Source organism: Meleagris gallopavo, chromosome 1, assembly GCF_000146605.3.
Source record: "Meleagris gallopavo isolate NT-WF06-2002-E0010 breed Aviagen turkey brand Nicholas breeding stock chromosome 1, Turkey_5.1, whole genome shotgun sequence".
Lineage (NCBI taxonomy): Eukaryota > Metazoa > Chordata > Aves > Galliformes > Phasianidae > Meleagris > Meleagris gallopavo.
This window is the reverse complement of record NC_015011.2, coordinates 95,809,920-95,827,065: the sequence shown is the minus strand read 5'-3', so window position 1 is coordinate 95,827,065 and position 17,146 is coordinate 95,809,920. Positions and strand designations below refer to the sequence as shown.

At 35.4% G+C, this 17,146-nt stretch overlaps 1 protein-coding gene across 1 annotated transcript in view; it reads right to left on the bottom strand.

The window, feature by feature from the left end:
- LOC100546330 (multidrug resistance-associated protein 1-like) overlaps nucleotides 1-17,146 on the bottom strand; it is a 33,815-nt gene that overhangs the window by 2,605 nt on the left and 14,064 nt on the right. Inside the window, 18 exon segments of the mRNA XM_010722236.3 lie at nucleotides 120-278; nucleotides 1,117-1,260; nucleotides 2,115-2,216; nucleotides 3,474-3,600; nucleotides 4,371-4,434; nucleotides 4,437-4,569; nucleotides 5,419-5,574; nucleotides 6,565-6,719; nucleotides 7,142-7,361; nucleotides 8,538-8,595; nucleotides 9,499-9,568; nucleotides 11,264-11,450; nucleotides 12,846-13,013; nucleotides 13,513-13,689; nucleotides 14,256-14,382; nucleotides 15,510-15,576; nucleotides 15,690-15,774; nucleotides 16,996-17,142. Coding sequence (XP_010720538.1) covers nucleotides 120-278; nucleotides 1,117-1,260; nucleotides 2,115-2,216; nucleotides 3,474-3,600; nucleotides 4,371-4,434; nucleotides 4,437-4,569; nucleotides 5,419-5,574; nucleotides 6,565-6,719; nucleotides 7,142-7,361; nucleotides 8,538-8,595; nucleotides 9,499-9,568; nucleotides 11,264-11,450; nucleotides 12,846-13,013; nucleotides 13,513-13,689; nucleotides 14,256-14,382; nucleotides 15,510-15,576; nucleotides 15,690-15,774; nucleotides 16,996-17,142 — 2,346 coding nt within the window.

Here is a 17,146-nt window from a genome sequence, read left to right as displayed (position 1 = left end):
AAAAAAAAAAAAAATTTCCTCAAGTCAACAAAGTAAAAAAAAATACTCCACAAAACTTAAATGTTTTGTGTTACAAGCACACACACACACCAAAAAGTCATCTGAAAAACACATCTCACCTGTGGAATAATGTTAAGATTTCCACGCAGGTCATGGAGTCCAATAGTTGATATATCAATTCCATCTATAACTATTTTGCCTCCAGATCCCTCTAGAACTCTAAACAAGCAATTTGTGAGTGTTGATTTACCAGCTCCTGTTCTCCCTACAATTCCAACCTGAAACAAAAAGTTTACTGGTAAAGACTATAACTTTCTATGCTGAGTGCTGTATATAAAAAACGACTAATAATTTCAGTTTTAACTTTAATCTTCTGTTTATTTCACCAACATTATAGGTGGATAAAATTGTTTAAAACTCACTCTTGACATGCTTACAATCACAGCTCTGCCTCCAGCCTATGCCTCGTTCAATAGGAAGCCTTTACTTATGCCTTCTTTTGTCTAGCACTCCTCAGCTGAACTACTCAAAACTAGGTTCTGTTCAGTGTTCTTTGATCCCAAACCCAAAGCTGCTTAACTCCAATCTAATATATAGCTTTTAATATAGTTTTCTACAGAAATATTCAGCACAGTGGAAAGATTTTTTATTTCAAATTTGGATCTTAGAAATGTCCTATTTGGTTGAAAAATCTAGAACAGTTTCAACGTAGTCTTTGTAACAAATAACATTAAAATAATTAGCATTAGCATAAATGCTAAAAGTATTTTAACTGTAATATTTTTCCCTACGCTTTTCTTTTCCCCCCAAAGTTAAATAAAGCTTTATCTCAAATTCAATGAGATATTTGCCCGTCATAGTATGTGGGGAAGGGTGGGAAATAGAACATTACCTCCACTTCTAACAGGGATAAGAACTTCTACAGAGTAGGAGAAAATATTTTTCATTTTTTCATTTGTTTTTTTTCTTTAATATCTTAGTCACTTATCATTTTTTCTGTTCAACATAATCTTGGTATATTTAGTATTGGAGTCTATTCATATGAGATATTTTTGAAATAAAAAGTCCAGAAACAGAAGTTTATGCTTCTAACTTATTTCTTATTATATACAATACCTTCTCTTTATTCCGTGTCTGAAAGGAGATGTCATTCAGGGCCAAACCAAGATCCTTCCTGTACTGAGCTTTGTAGTTAACAAACTCTATTATTCCTCTATCAGGCCAACCTACTGGTGGTCTTTTTGATGTAATCCATGGTTCCTGGAATTAAAAGCACTGTTATTTAAGTATATACCAGGAAATAAGTCCCAAATCATTTAAAAAAAAAAAAAATAGGAAAATTATATACATCTAGAACTCCCAGTAGTTTAGAATAATTCCATTGTGATATAAGGGAAGGAAAAATTTCTTTAAATGATGTAGCCAGCAACAACATTCCAACTTATCTGTTTGTTTGTTTTTAAGAAAATTATATAGTCATTTAAGAAGCTGAACTGTGTAGTTTCTAATAGTTCCCTTATTTGACAGGGAAGGAACTGAATTTAATCCAAAGTCTAATCTTCCAGATATTTTCAACACACATTGTATGAGAAACATTTTGTTTTAAGGAGTACGAAAGAAAAGCAAGATGTTAACATAAAGAAACAAAAACATGGGGGAGGGTAAAAGAAAAAAAAGACACAGAAGAGGGACTTGTTTCTGAGACAGACTTTTACTTCTCTGGGTACTACTTTCAAAAAACACAATAACCAAGGCCAAGAGCTTTGAAATAAATGCCTCTTCAGATATGTGAATAACAATGCCTCTCTTCCCTGTTTGCCACTCTTAAAATGTTCTTCTTGGTTGCACAAAGCATGGAAAGTTGACCTGAGCTGCAGGTGAATTAGTCTTACTGGAAAATCTATTACTAAGAAGGATGCCAAATAATTCACTGTTTCAATATAAAAATGGTAACTGTAGATAGAATGGATAAGCTGCACATTAGTAAAAAAATTGACAAAGTATGTAATAAATTATAGCCAGCTTTTACCACAAACCAATACTAAATCAAATCTACATCATTTTCTTTGTACACAAACTAAATATCCATTTACTATTCCAAAAAGAATGCTCACCTCTTTATCCATGTTTGCATATTCGCAAACTCTTTCAATTGAAACTGCATTGGTCTCGATTTCACATGCTTTACGCACCCAAAAATTTAGACTCTGAATTATCTGGAGAAGAAAGTTGCATTGTAGAATGTAACAATTCAACTATACTGGAACACAGCTTAATGATTTCAAAAATTACCCAAACTGAATCATTTCACAAGCACACAGTAATAGTATAACATGTGAAAGGAAGCTACAATATGTGGCTCATATTGTGGACACATCATTACACTATTTCCTAGATAATGTACACTAATACCACACACATAAAATAATCTATATTGGAGATAATCATCTGATCTGTTGTGTCTGCCAAATTCTTCAAACATGAGGAATGTTTCTGCAGGCAGAATCAGTATGACCTTTGTGTAATCAGGTAAGTAACAATTTTGCCTCTAGATACAGGGGAAAAAAGTGAGCCCAAAGAGGTTTTTGTTTCTTTTTTGTATGATTCAATTGTTTTGAGATTTTCTCTGTAGCTAAATAAAGACTGGTGTGAATTTCATGTCAGATGAAGGTGGAACACCATGCAGTACCTGGCACTGTCATCACTGAGTACATGATATAAATGATAGTTATTCGGAGAGAACAGTAAAGAATGGAATTCTTCTAAGTTGGGGGTAATGTAGGTATAGCAGGATAGGCAATTCTCTTTCTCCCTCTTTTTCCTCTCTTACTTTTTCTCCCCAGGCTCTCCTCCTGCCTATCTCCCTTCTCAGTTTCTATTATTTCTGAAGTACTTTCCATGGTGAGAATCTGGACGTTGCTATGCTCTTAAGCACCACACATTAAAGAAATTCTGGATGCTTTAGTCTAAGTATATGTGATACTTAAGACTTATCTAAATTAGAAACCTATCAATACAGTTCATCTTACTACAGGACACTCTGCTAATGTAGCTCTCAAATTTTTACACGCACAATGCGAAAAGTAAATGATTTTAATAAACTTTTAAAGTAAGTATCCCCACATAATATTCAGTAAGTGAAGAAGAACAAGAAATAAAATATGAAATATATTTGAATATGACCTGGTTTCTTACACTTGATTTAACAAAATAGTTAAAAGTAAGCCATACGTAGTGTGATTAACTTGATTTTTAAGTATATTCTAATAACTCTCATTTCATCTAAATTCAAGGTAAAAAAATAATTACTGTGAGGCTTCCCAGAATTAAAGGAACTTACAGAACAAAGTTGTCCTTGTTTTGGGATTTATTAACTGCCCCCACCGTATACATTATCTACTCAACTTCACTGAACCTATTCTTCCCTTTTCATAGGGAATGTGATAGCAGCAAAAAATTATTCCATGACTTACATTTAGAGCGTATGATATTGATAAACCCACTGTAGAAGAACTCACTGTATTTCCAGCCAGTACTACAAACAGTGCAGCAAAGAACACCATTAAATTCCCTAGAAATTCAAGCCTGACAGATAGCCACCTGCAGTAAACAAGTCAAAGAAAATGAGTTACTGCAAATTTTTCTTTTTCTCTGAGTGCAGTGAACATACTGCTAATAATGGCTCTTCTAGAGCTGTGCCCCAACTTTCCTTTCAGAGAAGGTATGTACCACCATTCAATTTCACAGATGGTATGGAGAGGGAATATGATGTCTAAAACAAGTAGCACAGTTAAGAACAAAACGCAGTCTCTCCACAGATGACTAATGCTCTCTTCACTACTCATATGGCTTTTCAACTCTTCCTATCCAGATAAAATTCAAGTATATGACTGAAAACTACAATAGAAAATCTTCTTCATGCTAATCTCTATCTGTAGCTGAACCGAATCACAAGTGGGGGAAGAGAAATGCTCTTACTCCCTTAAACCTGAGATTCCATTCTTATTACTGTAGGAATAGGCCATGTTACTACCACATGAACTACTGCAATATAAAATTCATTTGTTCATAAGCTTGGTAGAGGAAGTATTAATTGCAATACAGTACGTAGTCCATGTTTATAATCCATCTTTTGTTGTTGGTATTCTCATCCTAAACAGCACATGCATACTTTCTATTAACCTGCTAGTTTCTGGTACACAAAGAAGAAATCATCCTAGTGCTTAGACATCATCTGTGCACTCATTACAGAGGACATTAGATAAATTGTTCTTATCCTGTTTCTCAAGTAGCTTTGCTCTGACTAAAGGAAACACAATCGTTGTAGAATTCTACATCCAAAGGTTTCAGTCAGAGGTGCTATAAAGTACCTGTTTGAGATGACATTGTTGTAGAAATAAACTAAGTTCTCATATACAACATCATTATTTTTCTAATGAATCTCTCCTGATGGCCAAATGCTCGGATTGTTGATCCTCCTAGGATAGTCTCCATGAAGTGGGAGATGACAGGAGAATGTGATGCTCCTGCTAGCCGTCGAATCTGTCGGGAGCTTGCTATGTAGTATCGCTAATCAAACAGTACAGGAAAAAAACGGACATCTTAACTTGTTACAGTTTCCTTTACATTATTTTAAATTATTTAATATTATTTTATATATTTTTTTCCAGTTCTTCTAAAGCTGTTAAGTAATTCCTGTAAATGTTGCATATGAAGAAGTTGGAAAAAAATTACACCGACACTTTAATGCTGAAAAATGTAATATATATTACTGGGAAGGTTGAATTAAAAGCAAATAATTCCCAAGTTATCTAACTACAAGAGGCACATAGCAACCAACTAGAACTTCCATGTAAACTTGAAAAACAGAATGCTGTTTCACATGAAAATTGTTTTTTACTTCTTTAATGTAATAATGCCTGCATTTAAATTCCTTAGCAGAGACTGAATCCATGCCTTCTTTTCTTTCATATACATTCTTGTTTTAAGAACACTTGAAGTCTTAATTAGACATGTACTTTGAGCCTCAAGAAACAGGAATGCAACCGTTAGTCTTTCTGAAACATTACCTTTCAGTATCTCCATAGCATAACTGACACTTTAGCCAAAAAAAAAACAAAACAGCAAGGTAACAAGGCATCAGTCTATTTTTACATCAATATTGTATCTGTCTAAGAAAAGAAAATGTAAGGAGAAAAATAAAAATTGTTGAAAGTTCCTAAGCACTACAGGATATATTCTAGGACTCTTCTAATTTCCTTTTAACAAGTTAGAAGATTTTTTTGTGCAAGTAAATTTAGATGCATTCTGTAGATTTTTTTTCCGCTGTGAGTAATAATTTAAGCCTGTAATGTTGTTTGTTTTGGAAATCTTATGTACATACAACTAGAAAACATTACAAAAGCCTAATGAACTTACTTGGATAATAAAATACAAGTATCCCAGGGGAATAACTACCACTATGAACAGTGGTGAGGAAAACGTGATAACTAGAACGGTTCCAACAACATCTAGTGTACAGTTCAGCCAACTTCGTAAGTAATAATGAAAACGTATGTCCACTATAAATAAGTCCTGTAACAATGCACAGAAGAATCAAGATTTTTGAGTAAATTTTGCTACTACATAAACTATAACACCCTCAATATAAGTTAGTAGAAATGCTCCCCACCTAATTACGTCCTAATGACATATATTCATATATGAATATTATTTTTCTAAAGGTGAACTAGATAAAATGTCTTTTATAGTACTTATGGCATGTCAGAGAACAGGCTCTTCTATGTAAGCAGTTAATAAGTCTGAAGTGTACTGAAATAATCTCCTACTGTACACAGTAACACAATTTCAAATCTTGTTTATAATATAACGCTATTAAAAAACAGAGGCTTTAATGAAACCCGTATCAACTGACTTCTTAGCATATTACACAGATAGCATCAGCTCTATTCTAAAATACACAGCCCTCACCAGTTACTGCATTTGGATTAATTAGTCATACATTGCAACAATCTGAACAAGCTATTTTTGACAAGACCAGGAAGTATTAAAATCACAGTAAATAACATTTGTCTGTATAATAAGAAGTCCCAAGTAAAGTCAAAGTGCTCCAAAAACCAAGCAAAAAACACCAGAAAATAACATTCACTGTAAGTCTATATACACTAGAGAATGTGAATTGATGTATTCATTGGTTTTGGCAACAACATCTGATTCTGATATGCAAACAAAAAATAACAGACCTACTTATTAGAAAAAGTGGATTAGATTTTTGTCTAGTAAACTCATTGTACTGTGGGAGTAAAAATTAACAAATGGCATCTTAATGATCATAGGTAGGGTCTATACAACTTTTGCTAATGAAATATTTTGGGTATTTTGCATGAAAGTAGGTACAGACATTTCTGTAAGTTCTTATGCAGAGAAGCAGCTTTCATTCATTAGATATTGCGTTCATTTACTTTGATATCTTTTATTTTTCTATAGAACTAAACAGGATTAAATCTGTAGCTACTCGAGCTTCATTTTCTTAAAAGAGAAAACAGTCATGAGTTTTCCATTTACCTTTGTGAATCTATTGATGATCTGACCTACTGGATTAGTTTCAAAATGCTGAAGAGGAAGGTGCAATACACTGTCCAACAGCTGATGATGTAATGTCCTAGAAGCAGCAAGGGAGCCCTGGGTGAGCACGTAGGCACCGCAGCAAACAAGCAGACCTTGGGAACAGATAAAGTAAAAGACAGTCTGAATGGTAGGGGAGGGAGAGGATTTAACTTCATACCTTGGTTTTAGCAAGTTTTTGTATTGGCATTTTGTTGATAAATTTTACTTCTTTGTAAGCATGTCCTCCCTGCAATTAAGTCTCAAGCTAGCACACTTCCCTCCCTAACATGCTAACATACAGAACTTCATTTGATTACATTCAGATGTTCTAAGAACTCAGAAGTATAAAAGTTAAAAAGCATTTTCTACGCTGCTGTATATCTATTCTGCTGCTCCTCTCCCAGGTTAAACAACTGCATCGTATTGCACATAAATCTGTTTATGAAACAACTAGTATTATTTCTCTGGTAATAAACATTTCGGTAGATCAAAGTTGGCAAATGGCGGGAAACCAGTCATAAATGCTCATACTTACCTTGTAAGAATCCCAAAAGCCCATAAATACCAAGTTTGTAATTTCGTGACTGTTGCCATTCTGTGAAATCGCTGATTTTTGATGTCTCTGCAGTCCAGGTGCTAAGCCACAGATTTTGCCCAATGGCTAGTGCATTTTGTCCTAAATAAGCAGCCACGGATAGCCACATCCATCGCCAGTCAAAGGCTTGAAGGTATTTTAAAACAACTGACATTTTCATCTGAATTATAAAAATAATTGTTAATAATAACAACAATAAGAATTACTCATAAAAACAGTATCATTGTTGAAGACAAATAGATATTATACAATGGACACTGAATATATTAAATTCGCAATAAATCTACAGAATTTCTTCATTTCCTAAATCTGATAACTAAGGTATATAAAATCATAGTGCTAAAAGGTTTCACCATCGACTACATTCTGTTTTTTAATCATATGTATCCTAGGCAACCTTGCTTGTGACACTTTGCAGCAACAGACTTCAACAATCTTAGATACACAGATTATTAAACAATTATTCTTTAATAATCAAATAATCCAATCAAAAAACACACCACCACCGCTACCAATAACAAAAACAAAACAGGAAACAAACAAATAAAAAAAAACTCAGCATGCAGTTTACTTAAAGCAAGTATTACTCCTGTTCATCACTGTAGTTAGAAACTTTAAAGCTGCTTCTATGGGCTACTGAAGTCAAGGGAACTTGACATAGAAGGATAGAGTTTTCATCATCCTGTACATGAAGTTATCAGAGAGAAACTTGGGCCAACAGAAAGGTGGAAGTGATAACAGTAGTATAGGTTCTGTGCCTATGTCTGTCTTCTCACTGGAAACTCAGTTCTTGTCCACATCCCTATTCTTATTTTATTTCTGAGGAAATTTTGATCTTCTTCACATTCTACTTCATTTGTTCTTTTCCATCTCCCTAGCAGTGGCAGACCTCTCTCTCTCTCTCTTCTTTTTTTGGAGGACTGCAAAAAGTACATTTCTAACACAAAACAATACTGAAGGACTAATAACACTAGTCCTTCAGTATTAGCAAGATTTCTAGTCTCTGCTCCAGCACACAGGTATTTAAACCTCCTAAAAATGAGACAGAGAGACTTTCTTCTTAAGTAAAATCTTTTAAATGTCTTCTTTCTGAAATACACAAAACAGACACAATCTAGAGATCATATAGATAGAAAGATGTCAGGGTAGATTGTTAAAGATCAGTAAAAAATTGTAAGATTTATTTTAAATGCAGCGATTAAATGCCAGGCTGTTCTAACAAGGAAGAGGAAAGTGAACTGAAAAATAATACATTTTCTCTTATGTGTAAAAAAAAAAACAACAACAAAAAAAAAACAACACAAACACCTCAGTTTTTTCTATTGCTGATACTTACACCACCAGTGGCAACTTTTTCCTTATTATTTCTGAGAATTTTCCACTGATCTGAAGAACTGAAAGTAAGAAATATACTTTCAAATCTCCTTGTAAACCACTAAAATATATCCATTTTTATCCAAGTATAAAAATGTATACTATGAAATCTTGTAAATTTTTCTTTCTTACATGCAATCCGCTCTTAGCTGTTCTAATTTTTTGTTTAAAAAACTTCTTCATCAGAGGACCACACTAGGTATATACTTTTCATTTCTTGTATTGTCACGTGCAGATAAAACTGAGCTTGCCCTGCACTGACTGACTCTGCAGCTAGAAATGTAATACCACTCTTTTGTGAGGCATGCAAGTATGCTGCAACTTGGATCTCAGCCCTTGTCTGGGCCAAAGAATAAGGCTTATTATTTGTCATGACTGTTTCTACTACATCTGATCCAAGGTGATTAAGCTCAAGTGTTCTGCATTGTCTCTTTGTTTGGTGGAGTCTGTTCTACTCTGGGGAGCTTTGCACTACCTCCTGCCCTACAGATATATCGCTAAAGTGCACTAGAAATTCATCAAGGAGCTCATCTCACTACTTGAAAGATGATCAGTTTTTTTAAAGATGGAAAATGAAAAAATCAATATGGAAGAAACAGCATAAACAACCTGATAATATACTAGAAACTGCTGCCAAGGCTGAAAGTGCCCTTCACTCTCACTTGACATACTTTAGACAGGGAAGCAGCCCATGAACTAGACCCCCTGAACTCATGCAGCACATCAAATGCACTTCTTTCATACAAAACTAAAACAGAAGATGAGCTCCAAGTGCATACTCTGCAGCCAACTGCTAATGGGACATTCAGTCTTAACCTATGTTTACAAAGCGGAGGATAATGACACAGCCTACAGTATAAGAACTTAGGGTTGCTCTAGCATTGCATCAGATGGGCAATGGCTATTGTTTTTTTAATACTTACTGCCTGGGTTTCAACAAATCTCTTTGCTGCAGACTCCTCCCTAGTTGACACTCTTCATTTGAAGAACTTGCTATAGAAGCAAAAAATAGTAAAATTGTTTCAATTATTATACAACGAGTAGATGGGCACAGTGAAAGGATCTAGAAATAAAAAGGAAACACGGTGACGAGTGGGTGTACTTTAAGTCATGAATCCTGTAAGTCAACCTGGTCTTGAGACAAGACAGACATGAGGCAACAAGGTGCCCTCACAGCCCAGGAAACAGTTGTTTTCTGGGCTGCATCAGAAGAAGCAAGACCAGCAGGGTAGGGAGGTGATCCTGCCCCTCTGCTCTGCTCTGGTGAGACCTCACCTGGACTGCTGTGTGCAGATGTGGAATCCTAAGGACAGGAGAGACATGGATCTGTTGGAGCACGTCCAGAGGAGGGCCACAAAATGTTCCAAGGGATGGAACACCTCTCTTACGAGGACAGGCTGAGAGAGCTCGGGCTGTGCAGCTTGGAGAAGAGAAGACCCCAGGGAGATCTGAGAGAGGCCTTCCACTGTATAAAGGAGGGCTATCAGAAAGGGACAGACTCTTTGGTAGGGTCTGTTATGGTAATACAAAAGGAAGTGGTTTCAAACTAAAAGAGGGGAGATTTAGATTGGATATTAAAATTTTTTTTTTTTACAATAATGGTAGTGAAACAGTAGAACAGGTTGACCAGAGAAGTGCCCTGTCCCTGGAGGTATCCGAGGTTTAAGCTGGACAGGGCTCTGAGCAGCCTGAGGTAGCTGCCAGTGTCCCTCCCTCTTCATTGCAGGGGAGCTGGACTAGATGACTTTCAACTCCTTAGAATTCAAACAATTCCATGATTTTAATAAAATACTAGAACTATGGCAGCAAGTAAATTTCCCTCCCAATATGAAGTTAAAAAGCATATTAAAAAAAAAAAACTGCAACATTATAGTTTGCTTGAATGTCTGAAAGGAGCAACTTAGAATTAACAATAGTTAAACATACTGTCTTTACTCACTCTTCATGACTAGTTCATGTTTTCCCACACCACCATCTCTACAGTCAGCCCAAGACTGCTTCCTGCTGCCTCTTGCAAATTTGCTGTTCTGTCTTTCCCCTCCTCCCCATCAAATCTCAGCAAATATTTGGGAGTCCTGGCCTGAGGAGCACATACTGAACAACGAGGGTACAGAACTGAATCTGAAAACACGCAAATGGTTTGTAAATATGCTTTTTCAAGGTATTAAGTGATTTTTGTTTGTTTATGCTGTCTACTTGTTGGCTGAAGTATCTCTTAAAAGTACAAAAAGCTTCATTTATTTATCTTCTACAAATGGATAATATTTTCCTATGCATTCTACCTTGATTACAGCAGTCTAAGATGAAAAAAATGGGAAGCGTCCAGTATAAGTCATTGACACTTGAAGACAAATTTGAAATGTCCTCTAAATATTTATTGAATAACAGAACCTTAAGAGAGTCAGGTAGTTTAGCAAAGTACTTAATCAGTATGTAAACGCAAAAATATCTGCATAAGGCAGCTTGATTGTACATCCTTTAATTGAAAGACTAAGTCATTTGATCTCAGAGAACTAAAGCCTGAATTCTATTTTTAATTTCAACCAATAATTTTATATCGAAACATGTATGGAAATGTTTTTCATTTTACAGAAATTATTCAGTTTGTTACAAGGAAGGGGAAAAGAATATTTTGAGAAGCTTAAATGAAAAGGAAAAATAATAAATACACTATACAAATGTTCTCACCTTCATTTGGGGTTGTCTTTTCACTTCTGTTCTCCTCACTGAAGACTTGAATAAGCTCAACAAATTTAGCTCTCTTTGAAATGAGTTCTTGGTAGCTTCCCATTTCACTTATTTTCCCCTCTTCCATTACTATTATAAGATCAGCGTGAGGCAGGAGTGTTAAGTTATGTGTCACCAAAACACGAGTCTGAAAACAGTGTTTTCCATTTCACCATATAAAAAAAAAGCAAGTATTAAAAGTAGGCATTTTATTAACATAGCAGCTGAATTTTTCTTGGATTTTGGTTACTTGTCTACCTTATTACTACAGTCATTTTTTTTTTGCCAGCTTTACTACATTTCTCCTTAAATTGCCAAGTGTAATGTCAAATAGTTTATGCTTATAGCTATTCCTTATTACTTGTACTTACCTGTTTCTTACTGTGTATCCTATGTTCAGGAATGGTTTAGATTCAATCATAAAGAGAAAAAGCAGATACTACAGCTGCTAACATACTAGATATAGTCTTACTATTATATCTGCCAAGAAGCCTATCATTACTGGAGTTCTTTCTTCTGTTAGATATTTATCACCCATGAAGCAGCAAAGTAAGAAAAGAGGAAAGGTAGAGAGGGGAAGTAAAAGACGTGCTTTATAATAAGTATTCATAATAAGTAAGCATTTCACAATGATACATGTGTTTTGCAGGAATAAGCTTGAATCAGCAGGAGTAATCTGCACTAATTCATACAACCATCTTACCTTTCCACATTAACAGTTCTTACATGAAAAAACTTATTTCCTCTGATTCCACTTTCTCTTATGGAATTTCTTCAGTCAACAAGCCCTTCTTTTTATAACCTGCGTTGACTATAACTTCTTCACAGCAGCAAGGCATCAAGAGTAACCACAAAGGATTTCATCTCGATTTGCCATGCCACACACATCACTGCACTCATCAACAACTATCAGCAAAGTGGAATGGCCAAATGCCATAAAACTCAAATTTCCAGGTGTATTGGAACTGTTGAATCATGGCCGGAACCTCTGATTGATCACCTGAGGTGAGCACTGAGTCAGCTGTGGGAACACAAGTGAAGGCAATTCAGCTCTGTGACCAGAAGGGGTGGAGCCTGGCTGCAGCTCTCCTAGACCCCATTTAAGGGCTGACTGCCACTGAAGAACAATTTCTCTCTGGAGATTTCTCCTTGTGGAGTTTCTTGTGAGCCTGTAACACCAGTGAGCACTCTTCATTTATCTCTGATTATCTTTTCCAATGTGATAGTCTTACTAACCTAACTTCTCTGTATACTTATTGATCATCCAATACTTTACAACATCTGTATACTTACTGATCATACACCAGGTTATGCCAGCTCTCAGCTTTTTTTTTTTTTTTCTTTCAGTCTGTGTTATGGCCACTTGATAGGCTTCAGAGCTATGGATTCATCTGCTTTTTGTTTATTCCCTTAACTCAGAATAATTTTCAACACAATAGATAAGAGAGGAACTTTCTCAGAATGACTGAGAGAATGCAGTTATGTCAGTTGAATTATACAAAGCAGTTAATCTCCAATTTAAGAAGCAGCCTCCCTGCTTTACCTTGCTTTTTAAGAGACCTGAAGGCCCAATGAGCTTCTCAAAAAGATGTTTTCCAACGTGTACGTCTACAGCAGATAGAGGGTCATCCAGAAGATACAAGTCAGCATTGCTGTACACAGCCCTAGCAAGACTCACTCTCTGTTTCTGCCCCCCACTTATGTTGACACCCTAAAAAAAAAAAAAGGAAGCTGAAACAATCCACATTTTAATACAAAATACTATGAAGACCAGTTTATCACAGGCAATTTGTTATATTTTTTCAGATATCTAAAGTAAATTTTGTAAAATAGAAAAGTTATAACTTGGATTTTCAAGTAATTAAAGTTTGTCCTTTGTTGATTAACTTACCATTCCAAAATGGGCAGATGTAACGTACCTTGTTAACTACTATTTACAGACATTATTTACAGTATACAGGGTACCCTTGGAAAATAAAGAGTGACTCAAACATCTGCATAGAAAAGAGCCATTTTAAAAATTAGTGAGAATTCAGAACTTGAACAGAAGTTGAAAGCTAAGTAAGGAGTTGAGCTATATGTACTTGTTTGAGCACTGAATCATCTGATGACACTGAGTCATCAGTGTAAATTATCAAATGGATCATAGATAAAAACATAAAAGCCATAACTTGAATTATCAAATAATTTCTGACATGTCAAACTCTCACCCTTTCTCCAATCTCTGTTTGATCTCCATTGGGTAATTGTTCCAAATCTGGCAGCAAAGCACAAGACTCTAAAACAAGCTCGTAGTATGATCTATTTAGATCTGTGCCAAAGAGAATGTTTTCCTGTAAACTGCCATTTTGAATCCAAGCTTGCTGAGCAACGTAAGCCACTGAACCCTGAATACAAAGAATTGAAAATTCATTTTATTTGGGCTTTCTGAACACACAAAAAAACTAGTATTTAAAATATGTTTGCTATTCTAGCTTTATCTCAAAGTAACTAGACATTACTTACATAACTCAAACATTATTAAAATTTTAAAATATTTACTAAGACAATAAAAACAATCTGTTGAATACTACTATACAACAGCTTGCCTCTAATTACTGTAAGTGCACATACTTTCAATAAACCTGACAGAGCTGAGACTTCCACTGAGTAAAGTCTTTTAGGAAGAGATCTCAGCGACAATCAGGGGCATCCATTTTAGATATAAGATGTAAGAAATGAGAATAGCTTTGTAATTACTTAGATTGAAAGCAATTAAAAATATTTATACAGTTAATTTTTATTTGAAGATAAGAGATTCAAGAAAGTAGTACTAAAGCTTCTATTGCCAGTATTTTTATCGTCACAAATAGATGAAAAGTAAAAGCTGCACTTTGAAAAGCAATTCTGCTTAATTTAGTCAGTGGCTGGTGGGTTAGGATGGGAGAGTGGAGGGACAGACAGACAATCTTACTCTTCTATGAACGGTTCCTTCAAGTTTCTCCATTTCTCCAAGAAGTGCAGAAAGAAAAGATGATTTTCCAGATCCAACTTGTCCCACAACAGCAACTAAAGAGCCTTCAGGTATGCTGACACTCAAGCTGGAAATATTGAGGAAGAAATTAGTCACCCTCTTCGTAAATACTGCATCACATGTTTAGGACGTGGTCACTGCAAGAAAGAAATACTGCTTTACCCTCAAAACAATGAGAAATCAGTGTATCAGTTCACATATCTTTTGATATGCGGTAATGAGAATAAATTTACCTGTCTGCAGATTAAGAGCTTCTGCTCTCACCTCGTACAATTAAATGGCAGAATGTGTAAACAGTAAGTGGATTTATTCTTCCCAGGCCTGTAGCTGACTTTCTACCTTACTCAGACAATGAACTGCTAGACTTGTCATGTAGCATCTACTATAGACAATGTGAGAAAAACATTTGAGTATTAAAAGGCTGCCCCTCATCCTCTGCATATTTTGCTAGCAAAATAAGTATGATCTGATCTCACACGTTTGATACAAGGAGGTCACTTGCTCCATCTGTACTCCGTGCTATGTCGATTTAAGCACCTACTGATTTGAACATCCTATTCTAAGATAAACATATTTCCTTCAGATCGGAGTCTAAAGCACAAATGAAATTAAGAAAGACTTTACACAGAGACTACATCAGACTTTAATTAAGGCTGATGAAGGTAGTTTATGCCTGGATATTACACTTCATGCTACACTGTCTGAGATGTGGACACCCATGCCGTATCGCAGGAACTCATCTCCTCTAACCTTGAGATTAATAGGGCAGACAGCACGGTGAGAGAGTTAGACTGGGTAGGCCGTAACCTACTCATCTGCCCTAGCAAAATTTAACAGAGGTTATCAAACAGAGTCTTCACTTGAGTTTGTTTACTCCATTTCCTTATTAACACTCCAAGGAATGCATTGTGTAGCAGTTTAAACACAGCTGAATTTACTCCTAAGAAATGACTCACTAAGCTGGGGAATCACATGCTATGAGACTCCTCTTGGAGCATGAGGGAAACCAGGTCAGATTTGACATTCCAAGCAGATTACATGGGATAATCTGGAAATAATATTCTGGAAATAATAATATCCTTCTGATATCTTCATCATGAAGTAGTGTTAATCAGTATACACTAATCCTGAAAAAAAACTTTATAGATATCACATTTAGCTAACAGAGCTCATAAAAAATAATAAAAATCTTACTTTTTTAAGACTGGCAGGCCATTTTTCTCCCAGCAGAAAGAAGCAGCAGTAAGCTCAACAGCATGGTCTGTCGGAGTAAGGAAAAAAGAGCAGAATTGCTAACCCATTCCATCAGCTGAGATTCTTAATGATCAGCCATATAAACTTATGTCCAATTACAAATGAGTAACTCCTGCTTACTTCCACTGTAGTTTGTATCAACATCTTCAGGGTTAAGATTCTCAGCAAACAGAAAATCCTCTAAACGGCTCAGAGAAACTTTGGTCTGCAAGAAGAATACAAATATAAATAGTAAGCACAACATGCCTGTGATACCTGAATTCTTAAATAAAACATTAAAACACTCTGAACAGTGTGGAAAGATATATTCCTTGTTTTAATTAAAGACATTCAAAAGAGGGTATTCAGGTGTTTAAAAACTTACTTTGTTTAAAGTACTAAACAAACTAAAGACTAAGACTAAGACAAACTAAGACTAAGTAAGTGTTGGTTTTATTTTTCCCTGAGAATGTACTGCTTGACAATTAGAAAATAACAGAACATGATCAAGTCATCAATGTTAGAAGACATAGTTAATCTTTGAATGGCTGCTTCTTCCAACTCAATTAGATTGTTTTCAAAAACATATGGTGAAATATATATATTTTAATGCAACAGTGTACAGTAACTATCTTCACAGAACAATGAAGACAAAAAAGTATTTCATCATGAGCAGTCCAAGACTGTGCTGTGACACAGAATGAGATGAACTTTCACTAATTTTTAAGTTAATGGAACTAGACCTCAGGTAAATTCATTTTTGATCTAACATGATACAGACCACAGAGGAAACAAATCAGCATAGGTAGCTGCTTTCATTAGTCTCTATCCTTACAAAAAGCTGAGTTGTATAAAACTGTGACAGTGTACATTCATGGGCAGCTCATATAATATGCTCCTAATAGAGTCTTAAAAGCTAGCAGCATCCCTACTGGTATACAATTAGAGCTGAAATTTCCTGATTGGGTACCCTCAGCAGCTTTACTCCTTTTTTGCTCTGATTCTTCCAGTGGTGACTGGAGAAATTTGCCACTATAGAGGCCACACTGGGCCTCCACCACTTGGTACAAAGGGTTCCAACATATAACAAGTTATTTAAAAAGGTGCAGCCCAAATAGGTTACACTTTTCACTGGACTGCGAAGATGAAAAGCTGAGAGAGTAGGAGCAGAAGATGAGTCTTGACTACTAAAAGAATTAAAATCAGAAATGGAAAGCTTAGTCCCAATCAGCTGTGCTACCCCATTATCACTTATTAAGTTTGCAAGGCACACTTTAAACATCCTTCATGCTTCTCCTACCATGAAACAGTGTGCAGTTTTATCTTAACCAAACATAACCACAGATAATTAAATGATTTAATCATTCATAATTATAGATGAAGCAAGACAGAAGATCAAAAGGAGAGTAAACATCAGCTTTACAGCACTTACTCATAATTCCTTTACCTGGGCTACAGCAGAGATTACAGATGGTAAATCAAACAAGGGTAGTCGCAAAATGTTAAACAAAGAAATAGATGTAAAAACTTTAGCAGCTGTTAAAACATGCTCCTTGTCCAGATAAAAGTAGACTCCGAATGTAGCCAATGAAACCTTT